At 67.4% G+C, this 20,227-nt stretch overlaps 5 protein-coding genes across 5 annotated transcripts; 1 reads left to right on the top strand and 4 right to left on the bottom strand.

The window, feature by feature from the left end:
• Nucleotides 1–5: 5 nt before the first annotated feature.
• CHLRE_03g178075v5 (uncharacterized protein) lies at nt 6–937 on the bottom strand. Its single transcript, XM_043060999.1, has one exon. It carries the CDS (start codon nt 644–646, stop codon nt 275–277), a length of 372 nt encoding a protein of 123 aa, XP_042926128.1. The 5' UTR covers nt 647–937; the 3' UTR covers nt 6–274.
• Nucleotides 938–1,091: 154 nt separating this feature from the next.
• Nucleotides 1,092–3,997, bottom strand: CHLRE_03g178050v5 (uncharacterized protein). Its single transcript, XM_043060998.1, has 5 exons — nt 3,547–3,997; nt 3,141–3,300; nt 2,663–2,764; nt 2,134–2,361; nt 1,092–1,896 (listed from the first exon to the last, which is right to left on the bottom strand). The coding sequence occupies exons 1-5, from the start codon at nt 3,909–3,911 to the stop codon at nt 1,396–1,398; spliced, it is 1,356 nt and encodes a 451-aa protein (XP_042926127.1). The 5' UTR covers nt 3,912–3,997; the 3' UTR covers nt 1,092–1,395.
• Nucleotides 3,998–4,045: 48 nt separating this feature from the next.
• On the bottom strand, nt 4,046–5,217 carry CHLRE_03g178014v5 (uncharacterized protein). Its single transcript, XM_043060997.1, has 4 exons — nt 4,989–5,217; nt 4,788–4,922; nt 4,495–4,599; nt 4,046–4,311 (listed from the first exon to the last, which is right to left on the bottom strand). The coding sequence occupies exons 1-4, from the start codon at nt 5,160–5,162 to the stop codon at nt 4,225–4,227; spliced, it is 501 nt and encodes a 166-aa protein (XP_042926126.1). The 5' UTR covers nt 5,163–5,217; the 3' UTR covers nt 4,046–4,224.
• Nucleotides 5,218–5,337: 120 nt separating this feature from the next.
• On the top strand, nt 5,338–8,693 carry CHLRE_03g178000v5 (uncharacterized protein). The gene is made up of 2 exons (XM_043060996.1): nt 5,338–5,671; nt 5,862–8,693. Exons 1-2 carry the CDS (start codon nt 5,547–5,549, stop codon nt 8,434–8,436), a joined length of 2,700 nt encoding a protein of 899 aa, XP_042926125.1. The 5' UTR covers nt 5,338–5,546; the 3' UTR covers nt 8,437–8,693.
• Nucleotides 8,694–8,748: 55 nt separating this feature from the next.
• Nucleotides 8,749–20,207, bottom strand: CHLRE_03g177950v5 (uncharacterized protein). Its single transcript, XM_043060995.1, has 22 exons — nt 20,040–20,207; nt 19,760–19,861; nt 19,411–19,655; nt 19,021–19,336; nt 16,735–18,917; nt 16,431–16,581; nt 16,125–16,294; nt 15,750–15,984; nt 15,433–15,656; nt 15,191–15,302; nt 14,722–15,064; nt 14,479–14,607; nt 14,061–14,319; nt 13,727–13,928; nt 13,313–13,570; nt 12,875–13,160; nt 12,482–12,660; nt 12,056–12,340; nt 11,682–11,870; nt 11,454–11,558; nt 10,952–11,349; nt 8,749–10,812 (listed from the first exon to the last, which is right to left on the bottom strand). Exons 1-22 carry the CDS (start codon nt 20,082–20,084, stop codon nt 9,123–9,125), a joined length of 8,106 nt encoding a protein of 2,701 aa, XP_042926124.1. The 5' UTR covers nt 20,085–20,207; the 3' UTR covers nt 8,749–9,122.
• Nucleotides 20,208–20,227: the final 20 nt, after the last annotated feature.

Genomic DNA, 20,227 nt, shown 5'->3' with positions numbered 1-20,227 from the left:
CAGAACGGGTACGTGACTTGGTGGGCTGCACGCTGTCCCGTCATGCAACGTGTCCAACCCCTCCTCCAGTCATCAACCCATTGTCGGCTCCTGCTTTGTGCACCACACAGTTGCCCACAGTGGGTACGGCACTCATTTGGCCTCCAACGTGGGCTCCCTCGGCGCAGGCCGCGGCTCCCGCAAGATATCAAGGCTGAACCATTTCCCCTGCTAGTGATACCAGAGGGTAGGCTGGTAACGAGGCAGCAGCTGGATTCCTGCCAGGCCAGCGCACTCACTCCGGACTGGCGACGTTGATGTATGGCGCGGGCGCCGGCCCTGCCGCTGCAGCCATAGGCGACACCTGCGCGCCCGCGCCCTGAGCCGCCGGCGCTCCTGTGCGACCAACTGGTCCTGGTCCTGCCGCTGCAGCCCCGGCTCGCGAGTAGTAAAGCGCCTGCTGCTGTCCACCCGCCGCGCCTGCGGGGCCCCCCGGCTGCGCCACCAACCCCGGCGACGACGTCGCCCTCGCGGGCGGGGCCGGTGGGGCCGCCGGTGGAAGCCCCTGAGCCGCGTTCGGTAGCCCCACGCGCGACGCCGATGGCACAAAGGCCGGTCCGGCGTCCGCCGGAGGCATGCGCCTGCGCGAGCCACCGTTGACCTCCATGTTGAGGGCGATAGCTGTTGCTCAACAGCGTTTATCTGAGACCACTTAAATCCATTTGTCACGAGCTACATATAGGTTTAAGAACCCCGCGAAGCCAATAACATTCCAGCAACTTCGCTCAAGTGTGAGCCGCGGCTCAATCAAAAACTATGTCTTTCTTGTTTACTGGTATCGCTAAACAACAAAGTTAGAAGCAAATTACGTCAAGACTTGCAGTCTGGGCGAGAAAATGGTATTGGATCCGCAGCTGTCGTCCGCGAAACGAGCGCCTTTCTATGACCGTCGCTTAGGAACAGAAGTATACAATCAGTGTGGCGCACTGCCCTTGCGATTACCTGGCCACCTGCTGCATCGAGGCTGCTCATGGCTTGTCCGTCCCAACGGCACAACCGGACACCCTCCTGGACACCCGCCGTGCACCATGGCTCCGTGGCGCTCAGGGATGCCCTGGTGCTACTAACACACGATACCGCGGGGTGTGGATTCGTATAATCAGGGCAGTACAGTTCGTGCATCGGTGGGCTGGTCATATATTGATGTTTCCACAGCAATTTAGGTACACGCACGCCGAACATCTGTCAATTCAGGGGCCCGCCGATAACTCCTCAGCAAACAGCCATCACTATTACCCTCTATGCCATGCTGCAGCCACACATGCGCGCAGTTCCATGCTATAGTACATTGTCAAGCTCCCAACTGAGCAAGCTAGTGAGGTCAGTCTAGATCACATATCACAGCCGCACTCACACTTAATATGGTGACGGCCGCCGATTCTTGCCACCCTGCTGTTGCTGCTGCTTCCCGTGCCGCCCGCCGCCCTGCCTGCCACCCCCTCCCCGGCCCCCGCCCGGCTGCCCTTGCCCGTGCGCGTGTTGCCGAGCCGGCCCTGCGCCGCCGCTGCCGCCTGCCTGCTGCCCGCCCGCCGCGCCGCCACCCGCTGCCGCCGCCGCCGCCCCCGCCGCCGCCAGCGCCGGATCCAACGTCCACATGCACACAAGCGCGTCCTCCCCGCCCGTGACCGCGAACACGCCACTACTCCCATCACCCACGCACTGCACCGACCGCACAATGGAGCTGTGCCCGCCCGCCAGCGCCACGCCCGGGCACGCCATGGCGGCTGCCACCATGTTGCCCTGCGGCCCCGCCTGCTCCAGCACCGGCACGAAGGCCACGGGGCCGTCGTTGTGTCCGGCCAGCAGGAACAGCTGGCTGGAGGCGGCGTCGTAGTGGCAGCCCACCAGGTAGTCCACCTGATGGTGGGGACAGGGGTGCGGCAGGGGTGCAGGGCGGTGATGGTGGAGACATGAGAAGCAGCGCTGAGCTGCAGTACGTGCGGCCGTGGCCACAGCTCGGCCACCACGTTGGAGCTACGGCAAGTTAGCCACTGGGTCAGAGGGCAGACAGCGCCATCGGGATCCGTCAGCGACTCTACGCCACACCACACAACCCATACATGCCTAGCTCGGGCCGCACGCGCTTGCGCGCACCTGCGGTAGCAAGCTGGCTGCCGCCGACGCAGCGCACGCCTGCGACGCGGTGTTGCGTGCCTCCGCAAAGTCCGCGAACTGCATGTCGCCTCCGGGCACGGCCTCGTCCGTGGCGCGCAGCCACTCCCACAGGTGCACGCTCTCCGTGCCGGTGCGGATCCACAGCCGCCCGCCGTCGCTGCCGTACATGCCGAACTCCTCCACCGAGTTGGTGATGTTGATGGCAGCCTGCGGGTCAAAGGCGACCGGCCGCACGGCGATGCCAGCTGTTGTGTCACGAGTGTGTGTGGGTGAAGAGCTCTGCGGCGCGGTGCCTGGCGAGCTCAGCGCGATGCTGTAAGCCCAATGTCTGAACACAAGCAAACTCTTGTGCCGCACACGCGCCCGGTACCTCCACAGCAATCTGGCAGAGCCATCCGCATCGCCCCCTGCCGCTCCGCCCCCCCCCCCCCATATCGTTGGGCTCGGGCACATACCATAACACACACCCCGCATCCCGCCTGGCCCTCCGCTGTCCCCACCCACTCGCCTGGAACACGTCGTCATCGTCAAAGGACTTGGACACGTCGTGCACCGCGATGAGGCCGTCCGTGGAGCCGCTCAGCACCCGCCCGCTGGAGTGGAAGCGCACCTGCATGCAACGTACAGGTAGACGTACGGTCATAGCGGGGCATGGGTTCATGCCGCGCCCAAGCAGTGCTAGCGTGCCTAACCTCAGCACTGGCTCCATTGGTTGGGCTTGTTTGTGGCGTGCTGACGATGACTCCGCCCACCCCCTGCTCAACAGAGGTGACTCAAGCTCCTGCAGCACGGCCTGCAGAGCGGCTCCAACATCACCCGCACCCGCCATGCCGCGCCCTTGCCAATTTCTCGAGCCCTCCTTTCCCCATGCCCCTTGCTCCCCGCTTGCCCCACGCGCGGCCATCCCACGCCTGCCATCCTGTCCTCCGCCCCATCCCTCCCTCACCCAAACCCCTGCTCCCCCCTCCCCCGGCGGCGCTGCTTGCCTGCGTCACGTCCTCCATGTGTGTGTCATCCAGCTTGGCCAGTGTCCTGCTCCCGCTGCCCTGGCGCCGGTCCCAAAACAGCACCTCGCCGGTGCTGCCCGCCGCCAGCATGTGGCCCAGGCTGGAGAAGGAGAACACCTCCTGACCGCGCACCTCGTACCTTGAGGACAGGGAGGGGAGGGAGAGGCGGGGGGCGGGTGGTGCGGGGCGGAGAGGGGTGGGGGTGGCAGGCGCACGAGGAGTGTCTCCCCGTTACGGTGGCCAGGGGTGTGCGCGCGAGCGTCCGTGTTGTGCGCATGTCGTCATGTGCAAGGCAGGCTCTGTAACGCGTCTGCAAATAACCGAGGTGACGTCCGCACACGTTTGTCCAAGCGCGCACGCGGACGCCAAGGCAGCTGGTGCTCACCGTTCCGCGGGCTGGCCTGTCCGCGTGTCCCATGCCACCACCGTGCCGTCCGCTGAGGAGGATAGCAGCAGCGAGGGACTGCTGGAGGCGCAGAATGAGATGTCTGTGATAGTGCCTGTGTGGCCTCGCAACTCGCCAACTAGCGAGAGCTGGGGCCCGGTGGGCTGGTAGAGCTTTATGGTGTGGTTTGACACGGAGGCAGCGACCAATCCGCTCGCCGGGTTGGGCACCGCCCGGAAGACGTAGCATGGGTCGCTGAAATTAAAGTCTACTCTTGCAGAACCACAGCACTGTGGTAGCTTGAGCGCTCCCGGCGGCGCTGCGGGCGCAGACGTGCTCGGCTGCGCTTGACTGGCACCCGCCATTCCTTCGTCTGCTTCTTCACCAAATCGTATATGCACCATGTATGCGCGAGCGCCAACGAGGCAAGGTTCAGAAGGTCCTAGAAAGATTTCGCCTACTTCTGCCCTTCTCTGGTCATTAAAAGCTCCTGAACTACCTAATGAAATGTGATTTTCATATTATATAACCTACCGCGGACATTAAGCTCAATACACCTTCGCGATGAGGACCGTGCCAAACCCTGCCTGACCCTGCTAGAGTCCCCTCGCTCGAACGTATCTTCACGCGACAACTGAGCAACTGTGCCATATCCCTCGTGCAAACACAGCGTTGACGCTACAGCAGCGGCGTGACTGCTCCACTCTCTAAGCTTGCCCGCCACCTCCATGCGTCCACTTCAACGTGCACCAGGAAAGGTCGTTCCTGCGCACATGAGCACATGTTGCACCAGGTTGCACAGGAAACAACATGAGACGGGTGGAGGGAAAGGATACAATGCCTGCCACGTGGTGGCACCGGGCGGAAGTGAGGAAGGTAGGGCGATTGCGGCATTCTTGCACACGTCTTAGCCTCCCCACCCCTGCCGCTCCCTTGTGCCAAACGTACCGCCTGGGGCAGCAGCAGGTCGCCTGGCTCAACTGCGGCGGCGCGCTGTTGAGTGACACGTGCCGCAAAGGGCAGCGTCACGTTGTAAACGCCCTTCGCGTTCGTCTGCAAGGGGTGGGTGCAGGTTGGAAGGGTGGAAGCGCAGGCCCGTAGGCACCCGGTCACTAAGGCTCTGCCCCCTACTGGCATCCCCCTTCCGGTGCTGTGGGCTGTGCGCTGCAGCACCTTCTGCTCACTGAAGCACAGCGTGTATGGCCTTCTGCGAGGAGACATCCCCGCACGCACGCGCTCACCCAAACGGCGTGGTACAGTTCGTCGCCCTCGGACCTCAGGAAGCCCTCCCACGACACCTGGGCCACAGGTGCCCCTTGAGCGGTGATGGTTCCCGCAGCGGGCACTTTGACCTCTACAGGGTCTCCAATTGACTCCTGCAGTATATGCAGTTATGTTGATGTAACACTGCATGGAAGACGCGGCAGTTCAACAGGATTTACCACTGCGGATTCCTCCAGCGTCACAGCCAAGCAAACTTTATCCGCATCAGTGCTTTCTTCTAGCTGAAGGAGCAAATCATTGGTAGCATATTGAAGCGGCCCTCGTCGTAGACTTGAAACCGCTCGGCTGTGCGGGAGTGCTTGCCGCAGGATAGGAGTGATTAGCGCTAGCATGTTGTATGTGGTCAGAGTAAGGCATTCAATGGGGAAAAGTTGTAGAAGGACGAGGAACAGGAATGGGCGAGGTCGTTGCGGCGGTTGGCTATAAGTCGTCTTTGGTTCCCATCGCAGCGTTTATCCAGGGTACACCATATCGTTCGTGATACATACCATACACACTTCTTATCATGCTAACGCAACATCGCTACAAAGCTACTTCAAAGCTCCATGGTCCCGAGCCCACCGATGCACGCGAAAGTCGGTAACCCACTCAGCAATTTGCTTCTCCATCGCAGTACTCAGTCATATGGGTGTGATAGAAGTCCATAGAGCTTGTATGGCCTTCATTTGACGCCTGCCTACTTACCCGGCGAGGCATTGGGGCTCGAAGTTGCAAGAATGGCTCCTCCGGTGCACGACCCCCTCTCGTATGTTATCCTTGACAACGACTCGCCGTTCGACCAGCGTGTCGGCCGAACGAGGCTTGGGCGGCCATTGGTGGGCACCGATTCTAAATACGACAGGTGGGGCAGTCCACGGGGGCCGTCCGCGGCGCGTGTTCAGGCCGCCCGAGGTTGTGGCAAAAAGAATGCATGGACGCAGCGGGTACGCATAGCCCCAGGGTAGCATTCGAGCCCGAGTGCTTGCGTGGAGGGGGCTCCTGACAGGCCCTGCCTGTCATCTGCGGGCTACCCCCCGTGCCGTCTCGCACAGGTGCGCGACGATAGACTGCACAGCTCCGCGCACAGGCAAGCGCGGCAGCAAGCGCTCGCCTGGCGTCGCTGCCGCCACAACATCGTCAGGACCCAAGCAGCGCAAGGCCACCGGCGCCTCCTCCACAACCCGCACGAAGTCGCCTGGCAAGGCGCGCCCGCTCGCCAGCGCCGGCCCGACCACCTCCCCATCCCACCAGACCATTGCCACCACCCGCCGTGCCAGCGGCGTCTACCAGACCGTGGACCTGTCGACAGTGCCTGGCATCCAGCGCTGTGTGCATGAGGCGCTGGTGCGGCTGTCGGCCTGGAACGCAGGGTACGCGGGGCCGATGGCGGACCCGCTTGAGACGCACGCGTTCGTGGCCTTGGAGCGACTGGAGGCCGCCCTGGGTGGGCTGGGCGGACTGACGGAGCGGGTACGGCACCTGGTGGCGCTCATGGCGCCGCCACCGGTGCCGCCTGCGCCTGCGGCGGTGGCGGGTACGCCGCCACTGGCCACTGCGTGGCCGCAGCCGCACAAGGCGCCCATCTGGCCGTCCATGTACCAGCACGGGGCGGCGAACAGCCCGCTGCTGTCGCAGCCGCAGCAGCACAGGCCGCACCCGCTGCTGCAACACCCGGGCGTGCCACCGGCCGTTCCGGAGGGGGTTGAGGAGGAAGCGGAGGCGGTTGGAGGGGAAGAGGAGGAATGGGCGGGCAGCGACACGTCGGAGGCCGCGGAAGCGGAGCGGCCCAGCTCGGCCGCCTCCTCTCAGCGGCATGGAAGCGACCGGTCCTCGCTCACTTCGGGTCTGCTGACAACGCGCGGCCCGGGCTCGGCATCCGTGCATAGCCAATTCAGCGGCAATGCCGGAGGCATGGACAGCAAAAACGCCGCGGCCGCAGCGGCTGCCGCAAAGGCGGCAGCGGCATTGGAGGCGGGTGCAATGGCGACACCGCCGGGTGCGAGGACACCTGTTGCGCGAACGGGTGGCGATGCGAATGCCGAGTGGCCGTCGGGCACCTTCCGCGTGTGGGCCACGGCGGCTGAGGCCGCGGTGGGCTCAGGCTATCCAAGCCAGAGCGAGGGCCATGCTTTTGCTCCCGCCCCGGCCGTGGCCTCGGCTCCGGACCCGGCAGCGCTTGCTGCGGCGGCGTCAGCGCCTGCCGGCCCGGGCGTTGCACCAGAGGGCGTGCATCACGATTGGCAGGGCGCTAGACTGGCGCAAGGTGTCGCAGGTGCCGCGGCGGCAGCAGTTGCCAGTGCGCTGCCGGTCCTCATGGTTGGGTCCGCACCCCTGGCGGTGCCCGACATGGCGCGAGTCCCGCCCGCTGCGTCGGCACCCGCACCCGTGGAGGCGCTCGCTCCGGAGGGCAATGCAGCAGGGCCAGGGGGGGCAAGCGGTGCAGCCACTGTGCCGGAAGGCGGAGCTACCGAATCGGTGGAGTCGCTCTTTTTCGGTGCAAGGGCTGCCGCCGCTGTTGCCGCTGCCGCGGCGGCCAACGCAGTTGCCACCACCTCGGCTGTGGGCGTGGCAGCTGGCATCAGCATCGCAGCAACGCAGCCAGAGCCGCCGCAACCATACGGACAATACACACCAGAAGCGGTGCAGAAGCAGGAGGGAGGCTTTGACGAGGAGGAGCAGGAGCAGCACCATGGCTTGGCGGAGCAGGAGCAAGAGTCGGAGGAGGGGCAGTGGAAGTGGCAGGAGGACGCAGAGTATGCAGCCAGCCAGACGCAGGAGCAGCGGTGGCATGCAGAGAAGGTACACGAGCGCGGGGAGGCGGACGAGCAAGTTGACCATGAAGGTGCGCAGGCGGCAGCACAGCAGGTTGCAGAGCAGCATGCGCAGCCCCACATGGGCCCTGCTGGCTCGGATGGCTCTGACGACGAGCGCCTCGCCGTCGCCGCCTACCAGTCAGTAAACAACGAGGGCGAGGTCGGGGCCCATGGCGCCACCGGCAGCGCCGGCAGTGCCGGTGACACCGGTGCCCCCGACGGCGCTGGTGACGCTGACGACGCGGCCTCCTCTGCCTCCTCGCAGCAGCACCAGCGCATCCTGGACGCGGCCTGCCAGGTGCTGACTGAGAACCAGGCGCTGCGGGCGCTGGCCAACATGCTGGCGGCGGAGCGCGACGAGGCGCAGTGGCAGCAGGCGGAGCTCAAGGCGCGGCTGGTTGAGGCGCAGCTGGCGCACAACGAGGCAGCGGCGGTGGCTGCGGCGGCAGCCGCTGAGAGCGCGCGGGCGGGCGCCATGGTGTCGGGCGGCGGCGCAGCGGCTGGAGGCGGAGAAGGAGGAGGTTCAGGTGGGGCGCTGCAGCAGGGCGTGATGGAGACGACGTTGTTCTTGGGCGGGGCAGGGGAGGTGCGAGGCGCGGTGGGCGGTGGGGGCGTGCATGTGCTTGAGGTGGTTGTGCGGAGCGAGGTGGGTGGCGTGCGCGGCGAGGAGAGCGGCAGCAGCCGGAGCAGCAGCAGCCGGAGCAGCGTCAGCCGGAGCGCCACCAGCACCAGGAGCAGCAAGAGCAGTGCCAGCAGCGTCAGGACCAGTAGCAGTATTGGCAGCAAGTCGTCGAGGCGGTCGGCGGGGGCTTAGGTCCCGCATAAGGCCGGGGCCGCAGTGGGGTCTTCTTCGGGGGAGGTGGGCACGGGAGGTGGGCGGCATAATGAGAGAAAGAAGTCGGCACCCCCACATTACACTGGGCATTAATATTCTACACGTTGCTGTGTTTGATCACACACTTCCGTCACACTGGGCACCATTTTAGGGCTGGCCCGGAGGCTGGAGACTGATACGGGATTACGAGGATGTACTGTTGGGGTAAAGCGGCGGTGCTGTAACTGCTTCGGGAGGCGTGAGCGGTTTTGCAGGAGTAAGATGGATTGACAAAAGCGGCGTCAAGCATGTGTAACGTGCCGTTTACACACGGCCATGTCCCTGGTCCCATCCAAGGGCACACTGGCCTCCAGAGGGCAGACAGCACGCGGGGCATCATCTGCGCAACCACGTCACCATCCCGTTTTAAGACTCCCATTCAAGCCGCATATTGTCCCTGTGGGCTTCGTGCCAGGGTAGTTTCTCTTGGGGCCGTCATCCGACTGTCCCTTCTTGTCAAGCAGCCTTCTTACAGATATAGCGCTATCCAGGCCAAGCATGAATGCACGCCGCCATCAAGGCCATCATGATCGCTCGCCAGTGCCAGGAATGAATAAACACGCATCCGAGCCTTCCGATCCGACCATACCATCAGTGCCACCTCAGCGCCACCACAATAAAGCCCCCTACGCCCCGATCAGCCGCAGCGCCTCATCCATGGCCGCCAGGCGTGCTGCCAGTTGTGACCCCTCGCCGCCCTCCGACTGCCGCGACCCCGGCACGCCGCCAGCGGCGCCCGCCGCCAAGCCCGAGCCGCCAGCAGAGGTCCTGTAAGCCAGCGGCGCCTGCCCGGCAGCACCAGCGCCACCAGCCCCCTGCTGCTGCCCACCTGTGGCCGGCGGTGGTGTCCCGGAGGCACGCGACATGAGCGAGGGCCGGGGAGCGCCAAAGCTCATGGAAGCGCCGCCGGGCCGGCTGCTGCTGCTGCCACCAGCGGCACCACCCAGGCTGTGTGAGACCTCAGTGCTGGCGCGCCGCGCCAACTGCGTCAGGCTGAGACTCGCCTCCGACGTGGCCGGCGACGCCGGCACGCCAGGAGCCATCGGGGTAGATGGTACGGATGTGGCAGCGCCAGCGCGGCCGAACGCGCCCAGCCCACCGACGCCGAGCCTCGCTCCAGCAGGCGACGAACCTGCCAGCGCCGAGGGCGTGCGCAGCGAAGAGGACGTCGCAGATGTGGCGTGCGGCTGGTGGCTGGCCGCCAGTGCCTGCAGGATGGGCAGGCTGCGGGAGGGGCCGGCCGCCGCCGCGGCCGCCGCCGCTGCAGCAAGAGCTTGCGCCTGCGCCTCAGACGACGGCGTCGCGGCGGAGCCGACAGCCGAGCCGCTGGGGTTGGACGACAGGCTGCCGCCGCTGCTGCCGCCCGGCCGCAGCGGGCTGAGCATGAGCGCCTCCGCCACGGGCCGGACAGCGCGGGACAGCGAGCGGCCCTCCAGCGCGTTGCGGGGGCTGATCATGGGACTGCCGCCGCCGCCGCCGCCGGCGCCGCCCATGCTACCTGAGCGGCTGCCGGAGCCCGAGGCATCCGCGCCGCCGCTGGACGCGCCAGGCAGGCCCACCACTGATGACAGGCGGTAGGAGGCGTTCTGCAGCGCCGCGCCCGCTGCATTGACGGCCGCAGCGCGGCCCGTAGAGGCAATGCCTGCGGCCCCGGCAGCGCTGCGACCCGAGGCTGAGGCGGCCGGCGTGCCGGCAGCCGAGGCTGCGGTGGCGCCGGTAGCACTACCGTTGCGCGAGGGCGAGCCGACTGGTGAGGAGCTGTAGGAGTCAAACAGCCCCGTCAGCGTGGTGCCGCCGCCGCCGCTGTCGGTGCCATTGGCGCGAGCGCCAGTCCCTGCTCCCGCCCCCGTCTGCTGTGTCGAGGGCGCAGCGCCGCCGCCGGGCTGCGGAGTGGCCATGGCGCCAAAGCGAAGGCCCCCAGGCGAGGAGCCAGCGCCGCCGGGCGACAAGCTGCCGCCGGCGCCCGCCAGCCGGCCGCTGCCACCGCCGACGCCGACCTCGCCAATAAGGCGCTCCAGGCTCTGGCGTGTGCTGCTGGCGGCACGCTGCATGCTACTGATGCCGCCAGCGCCGCCGCGGCGGCGGAAGCTGGCACTTGGCGACATGCCCGGTGACAGCGGCGAGGCTGAGGGCGCTGCGGGGCCGGGGCTGGCTACAGTGGCAGATGCGGAAGCTGCGCGGGCCTTCATGACTGTGCCGGTGACGCTTGCGCCGCCCGGGGAGGAGGCGCCGCCACTGCTTTGCCCGCCGCGGCCGGCGGCGGCACTGAGGTCAACGTCCTCCTCACTTACACGAGTGAGCGTGGATCCGCCGACCCTGTCACAGGGAAAGGCGGCACGACCAAGCCCGTTGTTTGCGGGTTTTTAAGTTAAGTTGATGCCAGCGATGTGCCAAACAAGTTAAATGGCGCTGCGCATACACCACCACCACACGTCCGTCGCACACACACACGCACCTGGAAGAGCCCGCTGGCGAACGCAGCTCTAGTGCGGCGCCCAAGCCGCCCGAGCCCGGCACTGGTGAAGCGCCCCCACGCCCCGGCACCGTCGCCGGCGTGCCTCGCTCCCAGCCTCCAAGCGGCGAGGTGAAGCCGCCATCCCACGTGTCAGGCCGCTGCGATGTCGACTGCACAGAGCCGGTGTCGCTGGTGCGTGGCCCCGCGCCGTAGCGCGGGGCGGAGGCGGTGGCCACTGCGCCTCCGGCGCCCCCGGCCGGGCCTGTGGCACGGGTGACGGGCTGGGCTGCGCCTGCGGCGGTGTTGCCGGTGCTGCCGGGCGTGACAGCGCCCAAGAAGCGGCCGACGGCAGGAGCGCCGACGGTGGCGGCAAGGCTGGACAGGTAGTTGGCCATGCGCTGAGGAATGGGGTGAATAGGTGGAGGGCAAGATGGTGTAAGGGGTGCGGTGGTTTAGAGCGCTGCTGTGATCAAGCAGTCAAGGAGCGCAGCACTGCACTCACGTCTTGCACAGCGCCCGCCACGGCCGCCGACGCGGTGGTGTCGGACGGCGCCAACGACACCGCAGCCTCCAGCGCGGCCTCCAACTGCCCCTGCAGGGCCGCCACCTGAGAGCACGCGACGTACATATGCAGAGGCACAAGGCCCGATGTCACATCACGTATACCGTATGTCCTGAACTGCATTACGCGATCACACAAAGGCAAATCGAGTGCCCCGTGTGCACGCACCTGCGACTTGGCGCTGGCCTCTGCCTGCCGCGCCGCCGCAGCCGCCGCCTCCAGCGCCTCCTTCTCCGCCACCAGCGCCATCAGGGCCGACTCGGCGTCCGCCAGCACGCGGTCGTTTGCCGCCAGCTCGGCCTGCAGCCGCGACACCTCGCCACGAGACTCCGACAGCGCCGCGCGCAGCCGGTCGGCCTGCGGATTTTCGCAGAGAGAGGAGTGGCACGGCATACCGCGTGGCATGTTTGTAAGACAGTGCTACAACTACACGAGACGGCACTGCATGAGGATGCGTGTGTGCTATTGCATTTCATCTGCTGCTTCTAAAGTGTCATGAATGCATCACATGCCGTACTGCAAACATGTCTGGCCGAACGCACCTCAGCCTCGGCCATCTCAGCGCGCTGCTGTGCTTCCCGCAGCTGCCGGCCTGCTTCCCGCAGCCGCTCATGCGCCGCGTCAATGTCTTGCCGCAGCGCATCAATCACCACATTGCCGGCCAGCCCACCACCCGCAGTGATGCCGCCCGCTGAGTCCAAGACTTCGCTGCCGGCAGCGCCGGCTACCTGCGCCAGCTGCTGCTGCAGCTTGAGGATTGTAATGTCCTTGTCTGCGGCCGCGCGCCGCATGTCGCTCTCCGCCTCGCGTGCGGACTGCAGGGAAGCCTGCAAAGCGCACATCAAGATGATAATCGAGGTCAGAGCGCATGACACCAGCAATGACCCACCACCGTCACACCCCTCTCCTCACCACACCACAGCTGCGCGCGCAGCTGCAGTGCACGTGCAGCTGCAGTGCCCCCGCACCTGCATGGCGTCCAGGCGCTGCGTGACGGCCTGCTTGGTGGCCCGCATGCGCTGCAGCAGCGCCGCGCTGCTGGCCTCCTTGCCCGCCAGCTCCTCGTCCATGGCCGCCGCCTCCTCGTCCAGCGCCGCCAGCAGCGCCTCGTATTGGGACAGGTCGCCGCCGCCAGCTAGCAGCGCGCCTGCGGGGGCGAGGGGCATCACGGGAATTCCAGGCATGACCGATTAGGGGTGTGAGGTGGAGGTAAGTAGTGTGCGGGGTTGAAGTGGAGAGCGTAAAGCGAGGGCTGCGTACACGGAGCAGATGTAGGTGCCTGCCAGGACGTCTGTGACACACACGGGCAAGCGGTAACGACGAGGACACCGGGCGCCGGTATCTTAAGCATTGGTGCGCACCTGTGTCCAGAGGCACGGCCATGAGCGCCTGCAGGTCATCGTGGGCGCCCATGTTGGGCGACGGCACCAGCGACGACCCCGGAGACGGCGGCATCTCTGCGCCTAGCAGCGCCTGCCCGCGCTTATCGAAGGCGGGGTCGGTCAGGCCGGCCACGGGGCTGTTCTCATGCGCCGGGTGGGCGGCGGGCGGGATGCCGCCACCGGTGATGGTGATGCGAGGGTCGCTGCCGCTGGAGGCGCCCAGCTCCAGCGGCCGGCCGTAGTCGCCAAGCAAGCCGGGGCGGACCTGCGGGCGGGGGCGTTTGCACGAAACATGCAGAGTGCATCCTTTTGACGTTGATGGAACGGAGATGGATGGCTACTCCGTGCGAGCCTGCTCTAGCCTATCCTGTCATAGCACTAGTAGTGCTGGTGCGTGTTGACGCAAGCTGCGCTCACTGGTGATGCACCCGCCGCCAGCTCCGCCCGCAGCACCGAGAGCTCCGCCACCAGCCTCGCCCGGTCCGCCGCCAGCTCCGCCGCCTCGCCGCGTGCCGACCGGCACTCAGCGGCGCGCGCCTCCGCCTCGACTGTAAGAGTGGCATGGCCGTCCGCCAGGCGCGCATTCTCCGCCTCCAGCGTGCGCAGCGCCGACGACATGGCGTGCAGCTGGCTACTCAGCTCGGAGTTGCGCTCCGATAGCTGCCGCGCCTCGTCCTGCAAGATGTGCAAGCACACAAGCAGACACGCACACAGTCACGCAAGATGCCTGCACAGGGACGGCGTCAAGCAGCATGAAGCAGAGGGCCATCTGGTCTAGAGCAGCTTGTGCGCGCCCAGGCTTCCAGTACAAGCACGTGAGACCTGACGCACCTGCAGCCGCTGCGCGCGGGCGCCGGCCGCCTGCAGCTCTGCCTCCAGCGCCACCTTGGCGCCAGTCAGCCGCTCAACCTCCACCTCCAGCTCCGCTGCGCCGGCGGCTGCGCTGCGCTGCGCGCGCTGTGTGGCAGACAGCCCCTCCGTCGTCGAGTCCAGCTCGCGCTGCAGGCGCCGGCAGTCGGAGATCAGGTCATCCCTGCATACGTGGCGCCAACAAAACCGGTAAAAATGAGACAGGCTTTGTTGGAGGGCACGCATGCGGTGCACACTGCGCAGGCTGCTAATCGGGCTGCATGATATGCGTCAACAGCAGGAATTTTTTGCGCACCTGCGCCGGCCCTCCTCCTGCAGCTGACCCTGCAGCGCCAGCAGATCGCTCTGCGCCCGCCGCAGGTCGTCGTGCAGCCCCGCGTTGGAGTGCTGCAGGGCGCCGCACTCGGCTTCCGTCGCCGCCAGCCGCAGCTGCAGCTGCTGCAGCTCGCCGCGGAAGCCCTCCTCTGCCGCCGCCGCGGCCGCCATGGCACGCGCCTGCTGCTTCAAGGCATCCGCCAGCTGCTCCGCGAGCTGGTTACGGGCAAGACTTGCCTCTGCGGTGTGTAAAGTGGGTGTGCCGAAGCAGGGTATACAGGATGAGGCGGATGCGTATGCCCCATCCGGATATCAGGCCGAGCCAGCTATCAACAAAAGCAGCGATCGGCAGTACGTCCGAGACACGAGGTCCTGCCTCTGCCCTGCCTTGCCCTCACCGTCGATCATGTCGCTGCCGCTGGCCAGGTCTGCCTTGAGGCGCTGCAGCTCCGTGGTCATGCCCGCCACCTCCACCTCCAGCTGGTAGGACTTCTCGCGCAGCACAGCCACCTCGTGCTCCAACTCGGCTGCGAGCAGCATATGTATTGGGTTGTTGCAAGAGGCATTTGCCATCAGCGGCATGTCGGGCCGCCCACACAAGAGCGGCCGCGAGCACAACGGCGTAGGCAGATTTCGCTCACCCGCACGCGCGCCGCGGCTGTTGGCCAGCTGCGTAGCGGCCAGCTCGTCCTCCCGGCTGCGCGCCAGGTCCCGCTGCGTGGCCGACAGCTCGCGCTGCAGCGCCTCCGCCCGCTCCGCACCGCGAGCCGCCTCGTCGCCGGACACACGCAGCTGCGCCTCGTTGCGCTCCGCCCGCTCCGTCGCCGCCGCCAGGTCAGCCTGCAGGCGGCCTAGGTCCTGCAGGCGGTCAGCGGCGGAGCGCAGCTCGGCCTTCAGCGCCGCCGCCTGGTCCCTAGCTGCCGCCAGCTCCTGCTGCAGCTCCGCGGCCTCCACCTGCGCGCCGGACGCCTGTGCAAGCTGGGCCTGCAGGCAATCGCATTGGCCGAGGGGGGCGTCAGGTTGGCTGCTGTCAGGACCGAGCCAGGGCGGCCTAGATAGGAGAGCGAGGGCTGAGAAAGCAAGCAGAGCAGGGGCAGGGCACCGGCGCACCTTGAGCGCATTGATGTGCAGCTGCGCCTCCTCCGCACGCTTCAGAGCCGACTGCTCCGCCTGCGCCGTGCGGCGCTGAGCCGCTGCCGCCTCCTGCAGCTGCAGCTTGAGCCTGTGGAGCGGGTAGAAGGGGCGGGGCAGGCCACAACACCAAGAACGTCACCAGAAGCACAAAGGATATCTTCTTAGCCCCAAAGCGCACCCAAAGCCTTCAGCGCTGAAAGCCCTTGAGAGCCACTCACGAGCGCAGCTCCTCCTGCGCTTCTGTAAGCTCCGACGCCTTGCCCCGCAGCCGCTCCTGTGCCGCCGCCAGCGTCGCGCGCTCCTCCTCAGCTGCGCGCAGGGCCCCCTCCGCGCCCGCCAGCGTGGCCTGCAGGCGGTCGCGCTGGTGCGCCGCCTCGTCAGCGGAAGCCTGCAGCCGCCCGCAGCGCCGCAGCGCCTCCGCCAGCTCCTCCTCCACCGAAGCCTGCGATGGACACACAGAACAGTACTGATCAGGTACCAGTAACCGGACTTGTTAGCTGTGGTTATATAGCGTACCCAGAGGCTCGCTTCTCACCAGCTGTGCCTTCAGCTTTGTCTGCTGCGTGGCGACCGTGGCAGCTGCGGCGCGAGCCTCCTCGCGGCCCGCCTCCGCCTCTGCCAGCGCGGCCTCGGTGCGCTGCAGCTCAGCCCGGAGAGCCGCCATCGCCACCAGCTGCGCCGACGCCTCCGCCAGCTCAGTGCGCGCCGCGTCGCGCTCCCGGGTCACCGTCTGCAGCGACGCGCTGACGCGGCGGCTCTCGGCCCGCACTCTGCAAGTCACGCAGGGAACACACGCGGGTCTCGGCTTCATTGCTGTATATGCCATGTGCAGCTGCATCACGCGCTGCCCAGACCAAGGCGCCCGCGCACCAAGCACAGAGCACTGCACCCGTGATTCCGTCAAGCTTGCCTTTCCATCTCGACGAGCTGCACGCGGGCGTCCTCCAGCGCCGCCCGGTGGCCCTGCGCTTCCGCCAGCTCCGCCTGGGCCTTGCGCAGGTCCAGGGCCAGCCCCTCCGTCTCCGCAATCTGGGCGCGGTAGGTGCGCACCTCGGCAGCCAGCCGATCCGCGTCACGAGCCTGTGTGAGGCGGGCAAAGCGGGAGACCATAAGCGCAACCCGCAGAGATGCCGGCAGCAGGCGCGCACATGGGCAGTTCAGCGCCAAGAATGAACAGGAAGGAGGCGCAGGCGTTTTGCGTCGCCGCGGCACGCACCTGGGCAGTCACCCGGTTGAGTTTGGCCCGGAGCTGCTCCGCGCCCGCCACCTGCTCCTCCAGCTGCTGCACGCGGCTGGCGGCCACGCGGTAGCGCGACGTCACGTCGCCCAGCTCCTGGCGGGCGCTGCGCAGCTCGGCCCGCACCCGCCTGCAGTGGTCAGAAAAAAGAAATGCATTTGGCATGGACATGATGCGCCCGTGCGCTCATAGCAGCAGCGCTGTGCACGGGCCCAATATGTGCGGCAACCATATGCGCCAGAAATGACAGCCCCCCCCCCCCCCAAAAAAAGACAGCTCCTACCTGACTTCATCCAACAGGCGCCGGGTGCCGCCGCCATCCGCAAACGCATCCAGCGACACCACAACGCTGGGGCTGTCGCCACCCCGCCGCGGCGACACGGCCAGGCGTGACGGTGAGCCCGTCCGCGCCAGTGCCGACAGTGAGGGGCCGGACAGCGCAGAGGTGGCGCTGCGGCGCGAGACCGCATCGGCGCTGCGGCCCCGGGTCCGCCGGCTGTCACTGTCAGCATCGTCAGCGAGAGCAGCGCTGGCGGTAAAGCCCGCACGGCTGCCGGAGCTTCCCGCCGGGACCGCCACGCGCGGCGAGGAGGCGCCGGAGGACACGCCCTCCTCATGCTGCACGCGGGAACGGGGAGAGCCCACATCGCCGGCCACGTCAGTCGTGTGCCGGCGGCTGCTGCCGCCAGCACTGGCGCCTCTTGCGCCTCCCGCGCTGAGCGCACTTGTGACCGAAGACTCCCAGCGCAGCCGCCGCGGGCTCCCGCCATCGCCCTGTGCCCCACCCGCGCTGCGGCCGGCGCCCAGCTGCGCAAGCAGCTGCTGAGCGGCGCGGGAGCGCAGGCGTGGATGCAGTGCCAGTTCTGGGATGTCCGCCAGCTGCACCAACGCCAGCTGCAGCTGATCACGCAGGTCACGCGCCTCTGCGGACAGACGGTTGTGGCGCCGCTCAAGGTCAGCACAGCGGGTGTCCACCGCGTCAGCCGCCGCCTGCGCCGCCGCCAGCCGTGCCTCAAGCGCAGCGGAGTGGCCTTCCTTCACCGCAAGCTGCGTCTCAGCCGCCTGAGCCCGTAGTGTCGCCGCCTGCGCGCGATCCTCCGCATCCCGAGCGCGCTCCGCGTCAGTGGCCGCCTCCCGCGCCATGCGAGCTGCGTGGCGCATCTCCTCCTCTGCCCGGTCCCCATGCTGCTCCGCGGCGGCCTCGGCCCGCGCGGCGCGTGCCTCCGCGTTGCGTGCGAGTTCCCGGGCCTCCTCAGCCTCCCGCTCTGAGCGCTCGGCCCGGCGCTCCGCTGCCAACGCATCTGCGTGTGCCGCGTCACGATCCTGCTCCACACGTGCTGCCAGGCGGTCTGCATCCTCCGCGTTCTCCCGGTCCGCCTGCGCCACCAGCTCTGCTCGCGCTGCCCGCTTCTCCTCCTCCCTGACAAGCGCAAGCGCCTCGTCCGCCGCGGCCTCGGCGCGTGCCGCCCGCCGCTCTGCCTCCGCAGCCCGGTCCAGGGCATCCTCACGCGCCAGCTCAGCACGCACCGCACGCGCCTCGCTGTCAACGGCATGCTCCTCTGCCTCCAGCCGTGCTTGCGCTGCACGGGCTGAAGCCCGTTCCGCTTCCAGAGCCCGCGCCTCCGCCGCCTCACGCTCAGCCAGCGCCCGGACCGCCCGCCGCTCCGTCTCCAGCGCTGCCGCGCGGTCCTCTTCAGCAGCCTGCTCAGCCCGGACAGCCCGGCGCTCCGCTGCCTCAGCGCGCTCCCGGTCCGCCTCCGCAGCCTGCTCTGCCAGCACCGCCCGCCGCTGCGCCGCCAGGGACTCAGTGCGCACCTGCTCCACGTCATCCTCTGCGCGCGCCGCCCGGCGCTCTGCCGCCGCAGCGTTGTCGCGCTCCCGCGCCGCTGCAGCCTCTGCTGCCGCCGCCCGCCGCTCCGCCTCCAGCGCACGCGCCGCCTCGGCCTCCAGCAGCTGCTCCGACCGCAGCGTGCGGCGCTCCAGATCCACCGCGGCGTCCTGCAGGTCCTCCAGCAGCTGCTGCGCCTTGGCCGCGCGCCGCTCCGCGTCAAGCGCCCGCTCATGGTCGTCCTCCGCCGCCGCCTCAGCGCGCACAGCCCGCTGCACCGCGTCTGCCGCCCGCTCCCGCTCCTGCGTCGCCACCTGCTCCACCCGCGCTGCCCGCCGCTCCGCCGCCTGTGCACGTTCGTCGGCGGCGGCCGCGGCCTCGTCGGAACGTGCGGCAGCCCGCTCCGCTGCAGCCATCCGCTCCGAGGCCTCAAGGGCGGCCCGCTGCGACCGCACCGTCCGCTGATCTGCCGCCTCCAGCTGCAGCTCTGCCTCTCGCAGTAGGTTGCGAAGCTGCTCCACCCGCGCATCCGTGCCCTCCACCCGGGCCGTCAGCCGCTCCACCTCCTGCTGCAGCTCCTCGTTTGCACGACGGGAGCGGCCGAGCTCGCGCAGGGACGCAGCAGCCGCTTCAGACATCTGCAGCACGAAACGCTCCCAGTGCTCAGTACAGTTTCTTCTCAAAAGGACAGAATGGGCTTAACGTACCAACAGCATTGACTGCCTGGGTGCCCAGACGCACCTCGTTCGCGCTCTCCATCAGCCGGCGCAGGCGGGCGTTGTCCTGCTGCAGCTCCTGGATGGCCTGCGCGTCCGTCTCCTGCTTGGCGCGAGCCAGCCGCACCTGCCGTGTCAGCTCCTCCGCATGCCGCCTGAGGGCGACCATGCTGCTCCCCGTCACAACGCTGCTGCTGCCGCCCGGAGAGGCCCCGAGCCCAAGCCCCAGGCCCAGGCCAAAGCTGCGCCGCGGGGTGGCGTCCACCTCCACGCGCGTGGAATGGGCAGTGTCTGGTCGCCTGTCGCTGGCTGAAGGCGCCTCGCCTCCACCACTACCACCGCTGCGGACGCAAAACACAGACATCAGTTCGAGCTGAGAAGAGGCAACAATGCGGCATGCCCAGCGCCAACCCACCTGCTGCCTTCCGTCCTGCGCCGGTGCGACGACGCGCGAGCACCACGTTCTGCGCTGGGCGCCGCAGTGCTGACATCGCCCCGCCCGCTGCTGCCCGTGGACAGCGGGCGTGTGCGGGTGTGAGACCCGGGTTGCTGCTGCCTCTCCTCTGAAGCAGCCTCCCGGGCAGCCCTAGCAGACCCTGAGGAAGGGGTTCCTGAATCCGTGCGTCCTGCCTGTGCCGCACTCCGACGGCTGTCCGTGGCCTGCGTTGAGCGACGGAGTGTGGGTCCGGACAGGGCTGACTGCTGTCTAGCGTCTGCTTCAACTGGGGCGGTGTCAGGAGCCAGCCCCATGGCTCAAGCCTTACCTTGCGTGATGAGGAGGCGGCTTGCTGCACCTCCTGCATCATGGCCGCTGTGAGAGCAGCTAACAAGTGCACTTCGTTGGAGGCTGCAGCAAAGTCGCGCAGCTGCGCAACGGAGCAGGAGGAGATGGCGAGGGCGAGGGAGCGAGTCAGCGCGTGGCGGGAAGCTTGGCAGGCGCCAGTAACCGGCGATACAACGGCCCGCTCCGCCCTTCACTGTCAGGCGTCTAGCTTTGTCCTATTGCGCGCAAGCAAGATGCAGCCTGGTGCTGCAACGACGCACCCCTGGGCTGTCCAGCATTGTTTCTTCATCGCCGCTGCTCGACATCCTGACCACGCCTCAGCCGCTCTCCAGCACTATTATGCTACTTTGGTTGCATCATTTTCCCGTCAGGTCCAACAACCGGCGTGTCCACCGCGGTCAACACTTTTGAGGATGCCCAAACCTTTGGATTGAAATGTCGTTTGCAG

Source organism: Chlamydomonas reinhardtii, chromosome 3 (genome assembly GCF_000002595.2).
Source record: "Chlamydomonas reinhardtii strain CC-503 cw92 mt+ chromosome 3, whole genome shotgun sequence".
In the NCBI taxonomy this organism is placed as follows: Eukaryota; Viridiplantae; Chlorophyta; class Chlorophyceae; order Chlamydomonadales; family Chlamydomonadaceae; genus Chlamydomonas; species Chlamydomonas reinhardtii.
This window is presented reverse-complemented; position numbering and strand designations above follow the sequence as displayed.